The sequence below is a fragment of the Zeugodacus cucurbitae genome, chromosome 4 (assembly GCF_028554725.1).
Source record: "Zeugodacus cucurbitae isolate PBARC_wt_2022May chromosome 4, idZeuCucr1.2, whole genome shotgun sequence".
Taxonomy (NCBI): domain Eukaryota; kingdom Metazoa; phylum Arthropoda; class Insecta; order Diptera; family Tephritidae; genus Zeugodacus; species Zeugodacus cucurbitae.
In genome coordinates, this window is record NC_071669.1 from 21,790,797 (window position 1) to 21,812,955 (window position 22,159).

Sequence of the window (22,159 nt, forward strand, 5' to 3'; positions counted from 1 at the left end):
CCTTTTTTGATTCAATGAAATATATCAAAAGTTTGGGTTGAAATAAATGTATTTCTATTGCTTTTCACAGTTCTGTATATTTCAAACGAACAAGTTGTGTACAAGGTATCAACCTTGTTTCGCTATAAGCCAATGATCCAATACTATATATATTAGCATCAGAAAAGAACGAGATTTATTATAAAACTCATACATGAATTTTTTTGTTTTCCAAGCAAAATGTATGCAAAACTTCAGAGTACAGAAACAAGCACTTTGGTTCATTTTACTTCAATCAAATTATCGAAGCGTATCGAACTTCATGTCAGAAATGTTTGCAAATATATGCATGAGAAAAGGAAATAAACAAATAAGATACATATTTATAGAAACTATATATTGACAAGTCTGTAGTTGAAGCAGAAAAGGTGAAACTTTCATTGTTATTGGTCAAAACAGACTTCGTTCGTTCTCCTAGCCGCTCGCATTTACATGCTAACGTTAGTTTGTTATTAAAAAATTTTACTATTCACAATATAACCCATTAGCCTCAAAACTTCGTATTTCTGTATTTCGTTTGCATTCTTAGAACCTGGTGCGACCGGTGATTTTTTATGCTGCAAATTTACGAACACAGTTTATGTAAAATTTCATTCTATACTTAATTCAATTCTCAAACTACCGAAAGTTATTTTCAATATTTAATTCATTAAATTCCTATATTTAATTGTACAAAGATCTAGAGATATTTTATTTTGCTTGTCTTTATTTCAACTTAAACATTTTCGAAATCCCATAGGAACCGCTATGGGCTTATAATCTTGATCCTTTTAAATTTATTGTATTAAAGAATTGAAGGTTGCCAGATTTGTAAGAGATTTAAAAATGTTTTCAATGAATCCACAAGATTGCGAATATGCGAGTAATAAACTTAATTATCGATAAGGTTTGCGCCGTTTCTTGTCAGGCTCCAATACTTGGTATTACTTATTGAACTTATGAAACATAAAGACAAAACTCTATAGTTTTTATTATTTTTTATATGTTAATATTTATTAGCTAACTAATATTATATCACTTTATAAGCAATATAATCTTAAAATATTCAAATAAAATTCTAATACTCAAAAATACTTTTAATCAATTTTACTTTATAAGTTAATATAATAATTGTTGAAATCTTCGAGGGCCTTATATAAATCCGCGCTTGCATCACAATTTGTGGTATTTGTGTTGGCCTCAAACTCGCTGTCATTTCGGAACACATCGTCGAGAACGATATTGAATTCGTTACAAAGTTCATCGATGTAATCCAAATCTTTGCACTCATTATCATTCCTTGTATTACTGAGGTTATTGGCAGCTTTCATTTCTTCAATCTCAATTTCTTTCCAGAAATCTTCTAGGCTCCAATTTATATTCGTGTAATTTGTGATCCCATCGTCAGCGTTCATTTTTGCATTATCTGGATTGTCGCTTAAATTCGTTATCGTGCATTCGTTATTCTTCGTTAAATTACAGTTATCGTAACTTGTGGTGTTATCGTATTTCATCATATCGCTAAAGTCCCAATTTGTATTCGTATCATTACTGCAACACTCGGCAACATACGTATATTCACAATGTTCTTTTTCGGGAAAAGTGTAGTCGGGGACAGTACTATCATCTAGCTCGATATCTACTTCAGTTATTTGAGCGGCTTCCTCTTTCTTAAGTTGGTAGAACACCTCGCTGTTATTCATAACAATGTGGTTCGTTATAGCAGTCTTTGTCGCTCTCAAGACTCCTTCACGTCGCCGACGACGTTGCAGTTCCTCACGATATAAATATAGATGATATTGCAAACGAGATTGCTTAGTACTCCACTCCATAATTTTTAGAGATTTTTTGTGATTTGTAAAGAACAACGTTAATGAAGCTCGAAGAAAATGAGACTGTTTCTCCGTTGATGATTGCGGTCTTTATATAGTCTGACCGATGCAATGATCAGGTAGCTTGAAAAGTTTGATTACCATTGATTTAAGGCGTGTTGTATTGTTATGGTTAAGGTAGTTCTTGGGTTTTCCGAAACCGTAACGCGCAGGTAATATATAACAGTATTGTAGGATAAAAAGGGAAGATTACCTCATTTTATAAACTATTTTTTTTTTTTAGAAAAAGAATATGGAAACACTTAAAATACAGATAGACAGTTCGTTTGAGTAAGGTTGAAAAGTATCACTAAATAATAGTTCTCGTCTAAAGCGGGCATAAACATATTTTGGTGTACATTTTTCGTAAACCTCTACAATAAGATGGAGCGATAATGTATGGAGGGACTGTCGACAGTCATAACTTTGGAGTTGTAGATAGTTTCGTCTACTTGGGAACCAGCATTAACAACACCAACAGTGTCAGCCTCGAAATCCAACGCAGAATCACTCTTGCCAACAGGTACTACTTTGGGCTGAGTAGGCTATTAAAAAGTAAAGTTCTCTCTCGACGAATCAAAATCAAACTCTATAAGTCGCTTATTATTCCCGTCCTGATGAATATCGCTGAAGCGTGGACGATGACAACATCAGATGAGACGACTCTTGGGGTTTTCGAGAGAAAGGTTTTGCGCAAGCTCTTAACATTGGCAACGGCGAATACCGCAGACGATGGAACGATTTATACAACGACATTGACATAGTACAGCGAATAAAAAGACAGCGGCTACGCTGGCTAGGTCATGTTGTACGAGTGGATGAAAACACTTCAGCTCTGAAAGTGTTCGATGCAGTACTCGTTGGAGGAAACCACTCCGTTGGAAAGTCCAAGTGGACAGTGACCTGGCGTCACTTGGTGTTTCCAGTTGGCTCCAAAAAGCAAAAAGGAGGAATGTGTGGCGCACTCTGTTTGCAAATATATACATGAGAAAAGGAAATGAACAAATAAAATACATATTTATAGAAACGTACAAATATATTTATAAACTATATATAGATATATAACTGTAGTATGTAGTTTGATATTCAAAATTTTTACTATTCACAGTATAACCCATTACCCTCAAAACTTCGCATTTATGTATTTCGTTTGCATTCCTAGGAACTGGTCCGCCGATTATCTTTTATGCTGAAAATTTGCTTTGTGTATTGTCTATTCTCTGTTTACGAAAACATTTTATGTATCATTTCATTATATACTTAATAGATAGATGTTCAATTCTCAAACTACCGAAAGTTATTTTCAATATTTAATTCATAAAATTCCTATATTTAATTGTACAAAGATCTAGAGATATTTTATTTTGCTTGTCTTTATTTCAACTTAAACATTATCGAAATCCCATAGGAACCGCTATGGGCACTGAGAATACCAAGGTGCTCTGAGAGAGTATTTATTTTTATTTGGATTCGAATATGAGATTATGAACAGACCTCTTATTAAAAATAGTCCGACGATATCAATATTTGTGTTAAGCCCTGCCGCCCGGGTTAAACCTAAATCTAGGGACTTGATTTGTTTCATCTAGTGATTCCTAAGAGATTTTATAAATATTAGCTTTAAAATCCACTCATCTTATTTTCTTTTGTCCGCTATTTGTTTTTACTTTGCTTCCATGTTTGTTGGTGAAATTTAGTTTGAAGTTTATTGTTAGTGTATTGTCGTTATATTATTAGTGCATAAATATTGTTTTGCAACGAAAATATTAATGTATTCGTTTGCGCATAAATTTGCATAAAAAAATGCAAAGTTATTTGAATTCGATATTTCGTCTACCTGTTGGAAGTTGAAATAAGTTGTTGAAAACAAAATCAGCAAATAAAGAGCCCCTAAGCTAAATTGAAGAATTTCATAATGGGTTAAGTAAAACTTTTCTCCTACTGAAGGAACAGATTGATATAACAATAAACAACAGTCTAAATATATATATATAAATATATATTTACGAACTCGAAGCTTGTGCAGTTTCTTGTAAGGCTCCAATACTTGGTATTACTTATTGAACTTATGAAACATAAAGACAAAACTCTATAGTTTTTATTATTTTTTATATTTTAATATTTATTAGCTAAATAATATAATATCACTTTTTAAGCAATGTAATCTTAAAATATTCAAATAAAATTCTAATACTCAAAAATACTATTAATCAATTTTACTTTATAAGTTAATATAATAATTGTTGAAATCTTCGAGGGCCTTATATAAATCCGCGCTTGCATCACAATTTGTGGTATTTGTGTTGGCCTCAAACTCGCTGTCATTTCGGAACACATCGTCGAGAACGATATTGAATTCGTTACAAAGTTCATCGATGTAATCCAAATCTTTGCACTCATTATCATTCCTTGTATTACTGAGGTTATTGGCAGCTTTCATTTCTTCAATCTCAATTTCTTTCCAGAAATCTTCTAGGCTCCAATTTATATTCGTGTAATTTGTGATCCCATCGTCAGCGTTCATGTTTGCATTATCTGGATTGTCGCTTAAATTCGTTATCGTGCATTCGTTATTCTTCGTTAAATTACACCTGTCGTAACTTGTGGTGTTATCGAATTTCATCATATCGCTAAAGTCCCAATTTGTATTCGTTAAATTACAGTTATTGTAACTTGTAATTTTATTATCGTATTTCATCATATCGCTAAAGTCCCAATTTGTAGTCGTATCATTGCAACACTCGGCGGCATACGTATACGAGTATTCACAATGTTCTTTTTCGGTTAAAGTGCAATCGGGGGCCTTACTATCATCTAGCTCGATATCTACTTCAGTTATTTGTTAGTTAATTACCATTGATTTAAGGCGTGATGTATTGTTATGATTAAGGTACTTTTTGGGTTTTCCGAAACCGTAACGCGCAGGTAATATATAACAGTATTGTAGTAAAAAAGCGTAGATTACCATATTTTATAAACTATTTTTTATACGGAAAAAGTATGTGGAAACACTGAAAATACTGGTAGGCAATATGTTTGAGTAAGGTTGAGTTAAATCATAAAAAGTCCTAGTCTAAAGCGTGACATAAACATATTTTGGTGTATATTTTCATAAACCTCTACAATAAGGTGGAGCGATGTATGTTTTTTCTTGTTTTTAACGGCATACAAACTATCAAACCGCTAGCTTAATGTTTTTAGGTGCCCCAGTACAGTCGAAAACTCAAAGTTAGAGGTGGCACAATTATATCACAGTCTCGCCATATAAAAATGTCAGTGTAGCCTTTGGCATCGAAGTTGAATGCAGGTACTTGTAGGTATTTGAGAAACTGGTAACTTCTCCGGTCAACCACAAAAGGACAGCTCGTCGTTTGTCGCGTTTGAACTTGAAAGTTATTTCTGCTATTACAACAAGTAAGGCTAATTACAGTTATTAACTAAGCTACAAGTATCACATATACATAAAAAATACTACTTTCTGTAAATATCACGATTCCAGCTGTAAAATTCGATGTAACAAATAAATTGACGGCGAACAAGAGAACTGCTGTAAGCGCGTGAGAAGTCACTATCACTCTATCGGTGGATGTAAAAAAACAATTTTGGGTTGCTTTAATAACTATTATATAATGATGAATTTGAAACTAATGCCAGGCTTTCATTATGACAAATTTACTGACGATTCACAATGCTAAAACATAATTGCTTTTCTGATTATGTTCTGACTATGAATAGACAGTTGCATATTAGGCAGTTATGTGTTTTCTGATTCTTCAATAAAATAAGCGAAGGAAAATAGTAACTTAAGGGGGTCATCTCATGACGTCCCGTTTTTAAGGATTTTTTGATTTTTTTTTGCGACTAGTAAATATATAGTCAATTAGTATAAATATATATATATATATATAGTATAAATTTTAAGCTAGAAATATGGTAAATTACACCGTTCTGAACACCCCTACTCGGAAAAATGGGCTCGCACTTTCCCCATGATTCCGGCTGATTGGAACTCACCGGAACCAAAATAATTGGCGATGGTTTGATCTCTAAGCTAAAAAATTAGATTGTAGGAATGTTTGATTAATAATAGTCCACACCATTCGTTTACATGTGCTGAGTGCACCTAAGAATTTCAAACCGTTCGGTCAAGCTATTTTGAGATACGACGGAGGAAAGTTTGAAAAAGACACAGTTTTGAGAATAACGCGTTCAAAGTTAAAAAATTCCAACTCAGCGCTTTGAACAGCTCCTTCTTCTGTATCTTTAAAATGACGAGTTTTAAAAAATCCCTTTACTACCGTACTACAGTACATATACGGATACATATGGGATGGGTCCCTTAACTCTGACCCTGATGACACTCCAATATTTCGAAGACAGATGTTGATTTAAATAAATTTCGAGAAATATAAATATAATGTTTTTATAATCTCGCAACAAAAGTTGCTAAAGAGAGTATTATAGTTTTGTCCACATAACGGTTGTTTGCAAGTCCTAAAACTAAACGAGTTATATATAGTGTTATATATACCAAAGTGATCAGGGTGACGAGTAAAGTTCAAATCCGGATGTCTGTCTGTCCGTCCGTGCAAGCTGTAACTTGAGTAAAAATTGAGATATCTTAATGAAACTTGGAACACGTATTCCTTGGCACCATAAAAAGGTTAAGTTCGAAAATGGGCGGAATCGGACCACTGCCACGCCCACAAAATGGCGTTAACCAAAAACACATAAAGAGATATAACTAAGCCATAAGTAAAGTTATGAAAATAAAATTTGGAACATAGGATCGCATTAGAGAGGGGCACATTCGAATGTAATTTCTTTGGAATAGTGGCCCCCAAATAGGTTTTTTGTATATATCTTGCAAACCAATAAAGCTATATAAACCAAACTTTCTGCAGTCGCTTTTCTTAGCCACTTCCTAATACAGTCCAGTGAAAAAAATCGGATAATAACCACGCCCACCTCCCATACAAAGGTTATGGTTGAAAATGACTAAAAGTGCGTTAACTCACTAACGAGAAACGTCAGAAACACCAAATTTAACATAAGAAATGGCAGAAGGAAGCTGCACTGAGATTTTTTACAAAATGGAAAATGGGCGTAGCGTCGCCCACTTATGGGTCAAAAACCATATCTCAGGAACTACTCGACCGATTCGAATGAAATTCGGTATATAATATTTTCTTGGCACCCTGATAACACGGCCAAAATGGGCAAAATCGGTTCACAACAACTACTACTTTCCTTATAACTTAATTTTGAATAAAACTTTACACAATTAGTGCATATCATCTCTGGCTTCACTTGTCCTCAGTGCTATCTTCCTGCTCCATTGGTGCTTCTACTTCAGTAATTCGAACGGCTTTCTCTTGTTCGCATTTGAAGAACTCCTCAATATTATTCATATTGAGTAGGTCGGTTATGAATGTCTTCGTCGCTTTCAAGACTCCAGCACGCCGGCGACGACGTCTCAGTTCTGCACGATGTGTGTATAGATGATATGGCAAGCGAGATTGGTTAGTATTCCACTCCATAATTTTGAGATTTTTTGCTAGCGGTAAAAGAACAACTTTACTAAAGCTCGAAGAAAATGTGAATGTTTCTTCGTTCGACAAAGCGGCCTTTATATAGTATATCCGAGTAGATGATCAGGTAGCATTTATATTTGCCAAAGGAAAATTTGGGTTTTTCCGAAACCGAATGAAGGGCGTGATCCCTTGATTATTGTATTAATTGATTGTTTCTACCGAAAAAATATAAGAAATGACCTGAATTAGCAGTAATTAGTGTTATACAAAGAAATACTGTTTATAGAAATACTTTTTCTAGGAATGACTGTTATGAAATTCTGACAATCTACAGGCGAAAAAATCTATATTTAATATTTTTAATTATGATGTCTGCCGTCATAATATGATATGCACGAGAGTTATACCAATAATGGAATATGCCTCTACGTCAGGCCTTTCTACAAGATAACACCCCGTAACCAACATCTAAATTCATAGAAGATTATCTAAGGAAGAGCTAATAATTTGCAAACCCTTTTTTGATTCAATGAAATATATCAAAAGTTTGGGTTGAAATAAATGTATTTCTATTGCTTTTCACAGTTCTGTATATTTCAAACGAACAAGTTGTGTACAAGGTATCAACCTTGTTTCGCTATAAGCCAATGATCCAATACTATATATATTAGCATCAGAAAAGAACGAGATTTATTATAAAACTCATACATGAATTTTTTTGTTTTCCAAGCAAAATGTATGCAAAACTTCAGAGTACAGAAACAAGCACTTTGGTTCATTTTACTTCAATCAAATTATCGAAGCGTATCGAACTTCATGTCAGAAATGTTTGCAAATATATGCATGAGAAAAGGAAATAAACAAATAAGATACATATTATTAGAAACTATATATTGACAAGTCTGTAGTTGAAGCAGAAAAGGTGAAACTTTCATTGTTATTGGTCAAAACAGACTTCGTTCGTTCTCCTAGCCGCTCGCATTTACATGCTAACGTTAGTTTGTTATTAAAAAATTTTACTATTCACAATATAACCCATTAGCCTCAAAACTTCGTATTTCTGTATTTCGTTTGCATTCTTAGAACCTGGTGCGACCGGTGATTTTTTATGCTGCAAATTTACGAACACAGTTATTGTAAAATTTCATTATATACTTAATTCAATTCTCAAACTACCGAAAGTTATTTTCAATATTTAATTCATTAAATTCCTATATTTAATTGTACAAAGATCTAGAGATATTTTATTTTGCTTGTCTTTATTTCAACTTAAACATTTTCGAAATCCCATAGGAACCGCTATGGGCTTATAATCTTGATCCTTTTAAATTTATTGTATTAAAGAATTGAAGGTTGCCAGATTTGTAAGAGATTTAAAAATGTTTTCAATGAATCCACAAGATTGCGAATATGCGAGTAATAAACTTAATTATCGATAAGGTTTGCGCCGTTTCTTGTCAGGCTCCAATACTTGGTATTACTTATTGAACTTATGAAACATAAAGACAAAACTCTATAGTTTTTATTATTTTTTATATATTAATATTTATTAGCTAACTAATATTATATCACTTTATAAGCAATATAATCTTAAAATATTCAAATAAAATTCTAATACTCAAAAATACTTTTAATCAATTTTACTTTATAAGTTAATATAATAATTGTTGAAATCTTCGAGGGCCTTATATAAATCCGCGCTTGCATCACAATTTGTGGTATTTGTGTTGGCCTCAAACTCGCTGTCATTTCGGAACACATCGTCGAGAACGATATTGAAATCGTTACAAAGTTCATCGATGTAATCCAAATCTTTGCACTCATTATCATTCCTTGTATTACTGAGGTTATTGGCAGCTTTCATTTCTTCAATCTCAATTTCTTTCCAGAAATCGTCTAGGCTCCAATTTATATTCGTGTAATTTGTGATCCCATCGTCAGCGTTCATGTTTGCATTATCTGGATTGTCGCTTAAATTCGTTATCGTGTATTCGTTATTCTTCGTTAAATTACAGTTATCGTAACTTGTGGTGTTATCGAATTTCATCATATCGCTAAAGTCCCAATTTGTAGTCGTATCATTGCAACACTCGGCGGCATACGTATACGAGTATTCACAATGTTCTTTTTCGGTTAAAGTGCAATCGGGGGCCTTACTATCATCTAGCTCGATATCTACTTCAGTTATTTGAGCGGCTTCCTCTTTCTTAAGTTGGTAGAACTCCTCGCTGTTATTCATAACTAGGTGGTTTGTTATAGCAGTCTTTGCCGCTCTCAAGACTCCTTCACGTCGCCGACGACGTTGCAGTTCCTCACGATATAAATATAGATGATATTGCAAACGAGATTGCTTAGTACTCCACTCCATAATTTTTAGTGATTTTTTGTAAGAGTTTAAAGAACAACGTTAATAAAGCTCGAAGAAAATTAGACTGTTTCTCCGTTTATGATTCCGGTCTTTATATAGTCCGGCCAACGCAATGATCAGGTAGCAAATTAATTACCATTGATTTAAGGCGTGATGTATTGTTATGATTAAGGTACTTTTTGGGTTTTCCGAAACCGTAACGCGCAGGTAATATATAACAGTATTGTAGGATAAAAAGGGAAGATTACCATATTTTATAAACTATTTTTTATACGGAAAAAATATGTGGAAACACTGAAAATACTGGTAGGCAATATGTTTGAGTAAGGTTGAGTTAAATCATAAAAAGTCCTAGTCTAAAGCGTGACATAAATATGTTTTGGTGTATATTTTCATAAACCTCTACAATAAGGTGGAGCGATGTATGTTTTTTCTTGTTTTTAACGGCATAGCTATGAAATGTTGCCTTATAATAAATAAAACAAACATACAAACTATCAAACCGCTAGCTTAATGTTTTTAGGTGCCCCAGTACAGTCGAAAACTCAAAGTTAGAGGTGGCACAATTATATCACAGTCTCGCCATATAAAAATGTCAGTGTAGCCTTTGGCATCGAAGTTGAATGCAGGTACTTTAAACGGTGGATTTTTTTTAGCATTCTCAGATCTTGCTTTTACAAGTCATGGATAGGCAATATCCCTATAACCTCTTTGTCGTCACCAAGCATGGCAATGCGACGATTTTCTGGGTGAACAACATATCCATTTCGTTGGAATTCTTTGTCAACGATTGCTTTCATATCGGAATTCAAATAACGACTTAATGGTTTAGCACCGTTAATGCACGAGGAATTATATTTTATTGTAAACCACACTGTTCCATAAACTTTCATAACGTATGTGGCTAATACAACTAGCTTTACTTCTGGGTCAGTTTAAGTGGCATACAATCTGAGAATTCGATTAGCTATTGTTAGCCATATAGAATAATTAAGGACTTCAGGTTTCATATAGCTAAATCAGAAGAAATATTTCAATACTGATAGCAGTCACATAGATTGGTTAAGGGCTCCAAGTTTCATATAAGTTAAATTACTGGTCCGCCGATTATCTTTTATGCTGAAAATTTGCTTTGTGTATTGTCTATTCTCTGTTTACGAAAACATTTTATGTATCATTTCATTATATACTTAATAGATAGATGTTCAATTCTCAAACTACCGAAAGTTATTTTCAATATTTAATTCATAAAATTCCTATATTTAATTGTACAAAGATCTAGAGATATTTTATTTTGCTTGTCTTTATTTCAACTTAAACATTATCGAAATCCCATAGGAACCGCTATGGGCACTGAGAATACCAAGGTGCTCTGAGAGAGTATTTATTTTTATTTGGATTCGAATATGAGATTATGAACAGACCTCTTATTAAAAATAGTCCGACGATATCAATATTTGTGTTAAGCCCTGCCGCCCGGGTTAAACCTAAATCTAGGGACTTGATTTGTTTCATCTAGTGATTCCTAAGAGATTTTATAAATATTAGCTTTAAAATCCACTCATCTTATTTTCTTTTGTCCGCTATTTGTTTTTACTTTGCTTCCATGTTTGTTGGTGAAATTTAGTTTGAAGTTTATTGTTAGTGTATTGTCGTTATATTATTAGTGCATAAATATTGTTTTGCAACGAAAATATTAATGTATTCGTTTGCGCATAAATTTGCATAAAAAAATGCAAAGTTATTTGAATTCGATATTTCGTCTACCTGTTGGAAGTTGAAATAAGTTGTTGAAAACAAAATCAGCAAATAAAGAGCCCCTAAGCTAAATTGAAGAATTTCATAATGGGTTAAGTAAAACTTTTCTCCTACTGAAGGAACAGATTGATATAACAATAAACAACAGTCTAAATATATATATATAAATATATATTTACGAACTCGAAGCTTGTGCAGTTTCTTGTAAGGCTCCAATACTTGGTATTACTTATTGAACTTATGAAACATAAAGACAAAACTCTATAGTTTTTATTTTTTTTATATTTTAATATTTATTAGCTAAATAATATAATATCACTTTTTAAGCAATGTAATCTTAAAATATTCAAATAAAATTCTAATACTCAAAAATACTATTAATCAATTTTACTTTATAAGTTAATATAATAATTGTTGAAATCTTCGAGGGCCTTATATAAATCCGCGCTTGCATCACAATTTGTGGTATTTGTGTTGGCCTCAAACTCGCTGTCATTTCGGAACACATCGTCGAGAACGATATTGAATTCGTTACAAAGTTCATCGATGTAATCCAAATCTTTGCACTCATTATCATTCCTTGTATTACTGAGGTTATTGGCAGCTTTCATTTCTTCAATCTCAATTTCTTTCCAGAAATCTTCTAGGCTCCAATTTATATTCGTGTAATTTGTGATCCCATCGTCAGCGTTCATGTTTGCATTATCTGGATTGTCGCTTAAATTCGTTATCGTGCATTCGTTATTCTTCGTTAAATTACACCTGTCGTAACTTGTGGTGTTATCGAATTTCATCATATCGCTAAAGTCCCAATTTGTAGTCGTATCATTGCAACACTCGGCGGCATACGTATACGAGTATTCACAATGTTCTTTTTCGGTTAAAGTGCAATCGGGGGCCTTACTATCATCTAGCTCGATATCTACTTCAGTTATTTGTTAGTTAATTACCATTGATTTAAGGCGTGATGTATTGTTATGATTAAGGTACTTTTTGGGTTTTCCGAAACCGTAACGCGCAGGTAATATATAACAGTATTGTAGTAAAAAAGCGTAGATTACCATATTTTATAAACTATTTTTTATACGGAAAAAGTATGTGGAAACACTGAAAATACTGGTAGGCAATATGTTTGAGTAAGGTTGAGTTAAATCATAAAAAGTCCTAGTCTAAAGCGTGACATAAACATATTTTGGTGTATATTTTCATAAACCTCTACAATAAGGTGGAGCGATGTATGTTTTTTCTTGTTTTTAACGGCATACAAACTATCAAACCGCTAGCTTAATGTTTTTAGGTGCCCCAGTACAGTCGAAAACTCAAAGTTAGAGGTGGCACAATTATATCACAGTCTCGCCATATAAAAATGTCAGTGTAGCCTTTGGCATCGAAGTTGAATGCAGGTACTTGTAGGTATTTGAGAAACTGGTAACTTCTCCGGTCAACCACAAAAGGACAGCTCGTCGTTTGTCGCGTTTGAACTTGAAAGTTATTTCTGCTATTACAACAAGTAAGGCTAATTACAGTTATTAACTAAGCTACAAGTATCACATATACATAAAAAATACTACTTTCTGTAAATATCACGATTCCAGCTGTAAAATTCGATGTAACAAATAAATTGACGGCGAACAAGAGAACTGCTGTAAGCGCGTGAGAAGTCACTATCACTCTATCGGTGGATGTAAAAAAACAATTTTGGGTTGCTTTAATAACTATTATATAATGATGAATTTGAAACTAATGCCAGGCTTTCATTATGACAAATTTACTGACGATTCACAATGCTAAAACATAATTGCTTTTCTGATTATGTTCTGACTATGAATAGACAGTTGCATATTAGGCAGTTATGTGTTTTCTGATTCTTCAATAAAATAAGCGAAGGAAAATAGTAACTTAAGGGGGTCATCTCATGACGTCCCGTTTTTAAGGATTTTTTGATTTTTTTTTGCGACTAGTAAATATATAGTCAATTAGTATAAATATATATATATATATATAGTATAAATTTTAAGCTAGAAATATGGTAAATTACACCGTTCTGAACACCCCTACTCGGAAAAATGGGCTCGCACTTTCCCCATGATTCCGGCTGATTGGAACTCACCGGAACCAAAATAATTGGCGATGGTTTGATCTCTAAGCTAAAAAATTAGATTGTAGGAATGTTTGATTAATAATAGTCCACACCATTCGTTTACATGTGCTGAGTGCACCTAAGAATTTCAAACCGTTCGGTCAAGCTATTTTGAGATACGACGGAGGAAAGTTTGAAAAAGACACAGTTTTGAGAATAACGCGTTCAAAGTTAAAAAATTCCAACTCAGCGCTTTGAACAGCTCCTTCTTCTGTATCTTTAAAATGACGAGTTTTAAAAAATCCCTTTACTACCGTACTACAGTACATATACGGATACATATGGGATGGGTCCCTTAACTCTGACCCTGATGACACTCCAATATTTCGAAGACAGATGTTGATTTAAATAAATTTCGAGAAATATAAATATAATGTTTTTATAATCTCGCAACAAAAGTTGCTAAAGAGAGTATTATAGTTTTGTCCACATAACGGTTGTTTGCAAGTCCTAAAACTAAACGAGTTATATATAGTGTTATATATACCAAAGTGATCAGGGTGACGAGTAAAGTTCAAATCCGGATGTCTGTCTGTCCGTCCGTGCAAGCTGTAACTTGAGTAAAAATTGAGATATCTTAATGAAACTTGGAACACGTATTCCTTGGCACCATAAAAAGGTTAAGTTCGAAAATGGGCGGAATCGGACCACTGCCACGCCCACAAAATGGCGTTAACCAAAAACACATAAAGAGATATAACTAAGCCATAAGTAAAGTTATGAAAATAAAATTTGGAACATAGGATCGCATTAGAGAGGGGCACATTCGAATGTAATTTCTTTGGAATAGTGGCCCCCAAATAGGTTTTTTGTATATATCTTGCAAACCAATAAAGCTATATAAACCAAACTTTCTGCAGTCGCTTTTCTTAGCCACTTCCTAATACAGTCCAGTGAAAAAAATCGGATAATAACCACGCCCACCTCCCATACAAAGGTTATGGTTGAAAATGACTAAAAGTGCGTTAACTCACTAACGAGAAACGTCAGAAACACCAAATATTCGCTATAAGCCAATGATCCAATACTATATATATTAGCATCAGAAAAGAACGAGATTTATTATAAAACTCATACATGAATTTTTTTGTTTTCCAAGCAAAATGTATGCAAAACTTCAGTACATAAGAAATGGCAGAAGGAAGCTGCACTGAGATTTTTTACAAAATGGAAAATGGGCGTAGCGTCGCCCACTTATGGGTCAAAAACCATATCTCAGGAACTACTCGACCGATTCGAATGAAATTCGGTATATAATATTTTCTTGGCACCCTGATAACACGGCCAAAATGGGCAAAATCGGTTCACAACAACTACTACTTTCCTTATAACTTAATTTTGAATAAAACTTTACACAATTAGTGCATATCATCTCTGGCTTCACTTGTCCTCAGTGCTATCTTCCTGCTCCATTGGTGCTTCTACTTCAGTAATTCGAACGGCTTTCTCTTGTTCGCATTTGAAGAACTCCTCAATATTATTCATATTGAGTAGGTCGGTTATGAATGTCTTCGTCGCTTTCAAGACTCCAGCACGCCGGCGACGACGTCTCAGTTCTGCACGATGTGTGTATAGATGATATGGCAAGCGAGATTGGTTAGTATTCCACTCCATAATTTTGAGATTTTTTGCTAGCGGTAAAAGAACAACTTTACTAAAGCTCGAAGAAAATGTGAATGTTTCTTCGTTCGACAAAGCGGCCTTTATATAGTATATCCGAGTAGATGATCAGGTAGCATTTATATTTGCCAAAGGAAAATTTGGGTTTTTCCGAAACCGAATGAAGGGCGTGATCCCTTGATTATTGTATTAATTGATTGTTTCTACCGAAAAAATATAAGAAATGACCTGAATTAGCAGTAATTAGTGTTATACAAAGAAATACTGTTTATAGAAATACTTTTTCTAGGAATGACTGTTATGAAATTCTGACAATCTACAGGCGAAAAAATCTATATTTAATATTTTTAATTATGATGTCTGCCGTCATAATATGATATGCACGAGAGTTATACCAATAATGGAATATGCCTCTACGTCAGGCCTTTCTACAAGATAACACCCCGTAACCAACATCTAAATTCATAGAAGATTATCTAAGGAAGAGCTAATAATTTGCAAACCCTTTTTTGATTCAATGAAATATATCAAAAGTTTGGGTTGAAATAAATGTATTTCTATTGCTTTTCACAGTTCTGTATATTTCAAACGAACAAGTTGTGTACAAGGTATCAACCTTGTTTCGCTATAAGCCAATGATCCAATACTATATATATTAGCATCAGAAAAGAACGAGATTTATTATAAAACTCATACATGAATTTTTTTGTTTTCCAAGCAAAATGTATGCAAAACTTCAGAGTACAGAAACAAGCACTTTGGTTCATTTTACTTCAATCAAATTATCGAAGCGTATCGAACTTCATGTCAGAAATGTTTGCAAATATATGCATGAGAAAAGGAAATAAACAAATAAGATACATATTTATAGAAACTATATATTGACAAGTCTGTAGTTGAAGCAGAAAAGGTGAAACTTTCATTGTTATTGGTCAAAACAGACTTCGTTCGTTCTCCTAGCCGCTCGCATTTACATGCTAACGTTAGTTTGTTATTAAAAAATTTTACTATTCACAATATAACCCATTAGCCTCAAAACTTCGTATTTCTGTATTTCGTTTGCATTCTTAGAACCTGGTGCGACCGGTGATTTTTTATGCTGCAAATTTACGAACACAGTTATTGTAAAATTTCATTATATACTTAATTCAATTCTCAAACTACCGAAAGTTATTTTCAATATTTAATTCATAAAATTCCTATATTTAATTGTACAAAGATCTAGAGATATTTTATTTTGCTTGTCTTTATTTCAACTTAAACATTTTCGAAATCCCATAGGAACCGCTATGGGCTTATAATCTTGATCCTTTTAAATTTATTGTATTAAAGAATTGAAGGTTGCCAGATTTGTAAGAGATTTAAAAATGTTTTCAATGAATCCACAAGATTGCGAATATGCGAGTAATAAACTTAATTATCGATAAGGTTTGCGCCGTTTCTTGTCAGGCTCCAATACTTGGTATTACTTATTGAACTTATGAAACATAAAGACAAAACTCTATAGTTTTTATTATTTTTTATATATTAATATTTATTAGCTAACTAATATTATATCACTTTATAAGCAATATAATCTTAAAATATTCAAATAAAATTCTAATACTCAAAAATACTTTTAATCAATTTTACTTTATAAGTTAATATAATAATTGTTGAAATCTTCGAGGGCCTTATATAAATCCGCGCTTGCATCACAATTTGTGGTATTTGTGTTGGCCTCAAACTCGCTGTCATTTCGGAACACATCGTCGAGAACGATATTGAAATCGTTACAAAGTTCATCGATGTAATCCAAATCTTTGCACTCATTATCATTCCTTGTATTACTGAGGTTATTGGCAGCTTTCATTTCTTCAATCTCAATTTCTTTCCAGAAATCGTCTAGGCTCCAATTTATATTCGTGTAATTTGTGATCCCATCGTCAGCGTTCATGTTTGCATTATCTGGATTGTCGCTTAAATTCGTTATCGTGTATTCGTTATTCTTCGTTAAATTACAGTTATCGTAACTTGTGGTGTTATCGAATTTCATCATATCGCTAAAGTCCCAATTTGTAGTCGTATCATTGCAACACTCGGCGGCATACGTATACGAGTATTCACAATGTTCTTTTTCGGTTAAAGTGCAATCGGGGGCCTTACTATCATCTAGCTCGATATCTACTTCAGTTATTTGAGCGGCTTCCTCTTTCTTAAGTTGGTAGAACTCCTCGCTGTTATTCATAACTAGGTGGTTTGTTATAGCAGTCTTTGCCGCTCTCAAGACTCCTTCACGTCGCCGACGACGTTGCAGTTCCTCACGATATAAATATAGATGATATTGCAAACGAGATTGCTTAGTACTCCACTCCATAATTTTTAGTGATTTTTTGTAAGAGTTTAAAGAACAACGTTAATAAAGCTCGAAGAAAATTAGACTGTTTCTCCGTTTATGATTCCGGTCTTTATATAGTCCGGCCAACGCAATGATCAGGTAGCAAATTAATTACCATTGATTTAAGGCGTGATGTATTGTTATGATTAAGGTACTTTTTGGGTTTTCCGAAACCGTAACGCGCAGGTAATATATAACAGTATTGTAGGATAAAAAGGGAAGATTACCATATTTTATAAACTATTTTTTATACGGAAAAAATATGTGGAAACACTGAAAATACTGGTAGGCAATATGTTTGAGTAAGGTTGAGTTAAATCATAAAAAGTCCTAGTCTAAAGCGTGACATAAACATATTTTGGTGTATATTTTCATAAACCTCTACAATAAGGTGGAGCGATGTATGTTTTTTCTTGTTTTTAACGGCATAGCTATGAAATGTTGCCTTATAATAAATAAAACAAACATACAAACTATCAAACCGCTAGCTTAATGTTTTTAGGTGCCCCAGTACAGTCGAAAACTCAAAGTTAGAGGTGGCACAATTATATCACAGTCTCGCCATATAAAAATGTCAGTGTAGCCTTTGGCATCGAAGTTGAATGCAGGTACTTTAAACGGTGGATTTTTTTTAGCATTCTCAGATCTTGCTTTTACAAGTCATGGATAGGCAATATCCCTATAACCTCTTTGTCGTCACCAAGCATGGCAATGCGACGATTTTCTGGGTGAACAACATATCCATTTCGTTGGAATTCTTTGTCAACGATTGCTTTCATATCGGAATTCAAATAACGACTTAATGGTTTAGCACCGTTAATGCACGAGGAATTATATTTTATTGTAAACCACACTGTTCCATAAACTTTCATAACGTATGTGGCTAATACAACTAGCTTTACTTCTGGGTCAGTTTAAGTGGCATACAATCTGAGAATTCGATTAGCTATTGTTAGCCATATAGAATAATTAAGGACTTCAGGTTTCATATAGCTAAATCAGAAGAAATATTTCAATACTGATAGCAGTCACATAGATTGGTTAAGGGCTCCAAGTTTCATATAAGTTAAATTAGAAGAAAATATACCAGTACAGATAGCGGTTATTATGTCGTATAAATACTTTTAGACTTAGACTTCAAATGTAATAATATAGGGTTGTTAATATTTTTAGTTGTCTCCGACTCATAGGTGACATGTCCAAAATACTAGTAGCTTCTTTGATCCGTTAAAATCACATAAAAATTTCCCATGTTTATCAATCCTTCCTTCCGACAAAATACAAGCCACGAAGTATTTTATTGCAGTCCGCGTTTTGTAAAGTTGATCTGACATTAGTTCTTTCACGGCGCAAGTTTGAACGATCAACGATACAACTGAAATAATACCAACATCTTTTAAAACAGAAGAATCTATAATGGCAGAATCCAGACTCTATCGGAGACTACAGAATCGGTGGCAAGGGGTAAAGGTCAGACGTGGTGATAATTTTCTCTTTACCAGTTCTTGGTCTTGCTGCTGTTTTCATTTGAAAAGTCATCAGCCAAAGAACATTGTTCTTGTTGGGCTTGCCAAAATAGTGTACCTCTGTGTGACGCGATAAACTTGTTTCTTTCCTATCTTGTTTTTTCTTATTCTTCACAGTTGCAACTATTTCAACACCGCCTATCACAATTTTTCTGGTTGAGCTTTGATCGAGTACGAAACTAAATTCCTCCTTGGGAACACGACACCCTTTTAAACAGATACAATTCCTAATCTCTCATATATTTTAAAAACTGTCGGCTCCTTTGTTGTTTTATCGGGTTTTAATTCATATTTTATGAACAGATACCACATTATGTAGGTTGTTTGAGAAACTGGTAACTTCTCCGGCCAACCACAAAAGGACAGCTCGTCGTTTGTCGCGTTTGAACTTGAGAGTTATTTCTGCTATTAAAACAAGTAATAGGTGCTAATTACAGTTATTAACTAAGCTATATACTTACTGTAAATATCACGATTCCAGCTGTAAAATTCGATGTAACAAATAAATTGACGGCGAACAAGAGAACTGCTGTAAGCGCGTGAGAAGTCACTATCACTCGATCGGTGGATGTAAAAAAAACAAAACTTTAAACTTAAAACTACTTTAAAAACTATTATATAATGATGAATTTGAAACTAATGCCAGGTTTTCGATATGACAAATTTACTGATGATTCACAATGCTACAACATAATTGCTTTTCTGATTATGTTCTGACTATGAATAGACAGTTGCATATTTGGCAGTTATGTATTTTCTGATTCTTCAATAAAATAAGCGAAGGAAAATAGTAACTTAAGGGGTCATCTCATGACGTCCTGTTTTTAGGATTTTTTGAATTTTTTTGCGACCAGTAATTATATAGTCAATTAGTATAAATATATATATATAGTATAAATTTTAAGCTAGAAAAATATGGTAAGTTACACCGTTCTGAACACCCCTACTCGAAAAAATGGGCTTGCACTTTCCCCATGATTCCGGCTGATTGGAACTCACCGGAACCAAAATAATTGCCGATGTTTTGATCTCTAAGCTAAAAAATTAGATTGTAGGAATGTTTGATTATTAATAGTCCACACCATGCGTTTACATGTGCTGAGTGCGCCTACGAATTTCAAACCATTCGGTCAAGCTATTTTGAAATACGATGGATGAAAATTTGAAAAAACACTGTTTTGAGAATAACGCGTTCAATTTTTAAAGATGCCAACTCAGCGCTTTGAACAGCTCCTTCTTCTGTATCTTTAAAATTACGAATTTAAAAAATCACTTTACTACTGTTCTATAGGCATGTAGTAAAAGGATGCATATGGAATGGGCACCTTAACTCTGACCCTGATGACACTCCAATATTTCGAAGACATGATGATGAAGATGATGATTGATGTTGATTCATGTTGATGTTGATTTCGAGAAATATAATTATATTATTTTTATTTTTATATACTGATCTTAAATTATTTACATACAAATACTTTTCATATAAATACATTTGTTTTATAATATTTCCAATACTAAAATTCTTCTAAGTTTCAGCAAGCGTCCATTTCGTTCGTTTCGTAGTTACCCTAATTCAAATCATCGTCGAAGTTGATTTTGAAATTGTAACAAATTTCGTCGATCAACTCGTCTTCTGTCTTATTTTCTTTCAATGTGTGTTCGTGCTACTAATTTAAGCGGCAACATTAGTATTTTCATAATCTACGTGCTCGTTTACTTTGCAATCTAAATTGGCATGAATCTTTTGCAGTAATTCGAACGGCTTTCGCTTGTTCGCATTTGAAGAACTCGTCAATATTATTCATAACAAGCAGGTCGGTTATGAATGTCTTCGTCGCTTTCAAGACTCCTGCACGTTGTCGACGACGTCACAGTTCAGCACGATGTGTGTATAGATGATATGGCAAGGGAGAATGGTCAGTATTCCATTCCATAATTTTGAGATCTTTTGCTAGCGGTAACTGAATAACTTTACTTAGGCTCGAAGAAAATTTTAATGTTTTTTTCGTTCAGGAAAGAGGCATTTATATAGTATTCACGAGGAGATTTTCAGGTAGTATTTATATTATCATCTGGTAAAAATTTGGTCTTTTCCGAAACCGGATGAGGGCGTGATCCTTTTCAGAGCCACTATTCATATCGTTAAAAAAGATAGTCGATTTTAAAATAAACTTTCACATTAATGATTAGTTATATTCATGATTTTTATCGATTTCCAATATTTTATCGAAACCTTCGACAATTGATCTTCCAAAGCGTTGTGTATCTGTAACATTAACTTTGCGGAACGGAATCGATCAATTTAAAATTGATTATAACTGACTTTAGACTAATATTAATAATCACAAAACTGTCATTTTTTGTGAACTTGACATGTGACTGCAATAATGACTGAATTATGATACCGTTATGAAACAGATACATTTATATTTAGTAACTCATTTACTAGGTGTTTCGTAGATTTTATTTCGGTTGAGGTAATAAGTACATACTGTGAGATATGATTCTCATCGCGGAACCAATTGAATGATGAAAGTTACATACAGCACTGTGCAAAACAAAAGGAACAAATATAGATAAAGTCCGAATAGTTCTTCAGAAATAACGGTACTTTAAAAGTACAATAGTTATTTTACGGATGTGAAATTGATCGATGAAACGAGATAAATATTGTGATAGTCTTAAAAAAGTACGCAATAAACGATTTCCATAATGAAGTTTGTATAAGCTAAGAGTTCTTATACAAAATATGAATTTGTTGCTTTAGTTTTACACACTTCTCTATTAATTCTTAATGGTTAAATTAGAAAAATCGACAAAAATTCTTCTTGGCTTTCCTCCGGGCGGGTGTCGACTGTGCAATGGCTGGCGCTGCCTGCACTCTGTGGTCTCAAGCTGTCTATGACAAGCAAACTCAAGGTAGTACAGGCAGACGACATCTAGC

General features: G+C 33.4%; 1 protein-coding gene across 1 annotated transcript; it reads right to left on the minus strand.

Annotated features, from left to right (window-relative positions):
* Positions 1–491: 491 nt before the first annotated feature.
* On the minus strand, positions 492–17,665 carry LOC128921420 (putative uncharacterized protein DDB_G0282133). The gene is made up of 6 exons (XM_054229088.1): positions 17,008–17,665; positions 12,002–12,471; positions 9,134–9,734; positions 4,171–4,715; positions 1,191–1,793; positions 492–596 (listed from the first exon to the last, which is right to left on the minus strand). The coding sequence occupies exons 1-6, from the start codon at positions 17,663–17,665 to the stop codon at positions 492–494; spliced, it is 2,982 nt and encodes a 993-aa protein (XP_054085063.1).
* Positions 17,666–22,159: the final 4,494 nt, after the last annotated feature.

What these genes read in the sequence shown, in the direction of transcription:
- LOC128921420 (XM_054229088.1), bottom strand. Translation starts at nt 17,665, where the DNA reads ATGGAGTGGAGTACTAAGCAATCTCGTTTGCAATATCATCTATATTTA. An exon ending in CAACACAAATACCACAAATT is followed by an intron (nt 12,472 to 17,007) that starts GTGATGCAAGCG and finishes TAACTGAAGTAG; the next exon opens with ATATCGAGCTAGATGATAGT. An exon ending in CAAATACCACAAATTGTGAT is followed by an intron (nt 597 to 1,190) that starts GCAAGCGCGGAT and finishes GTAAATTTGCAG; the next exon opens with CATAAAAAATCACCGGTCGC.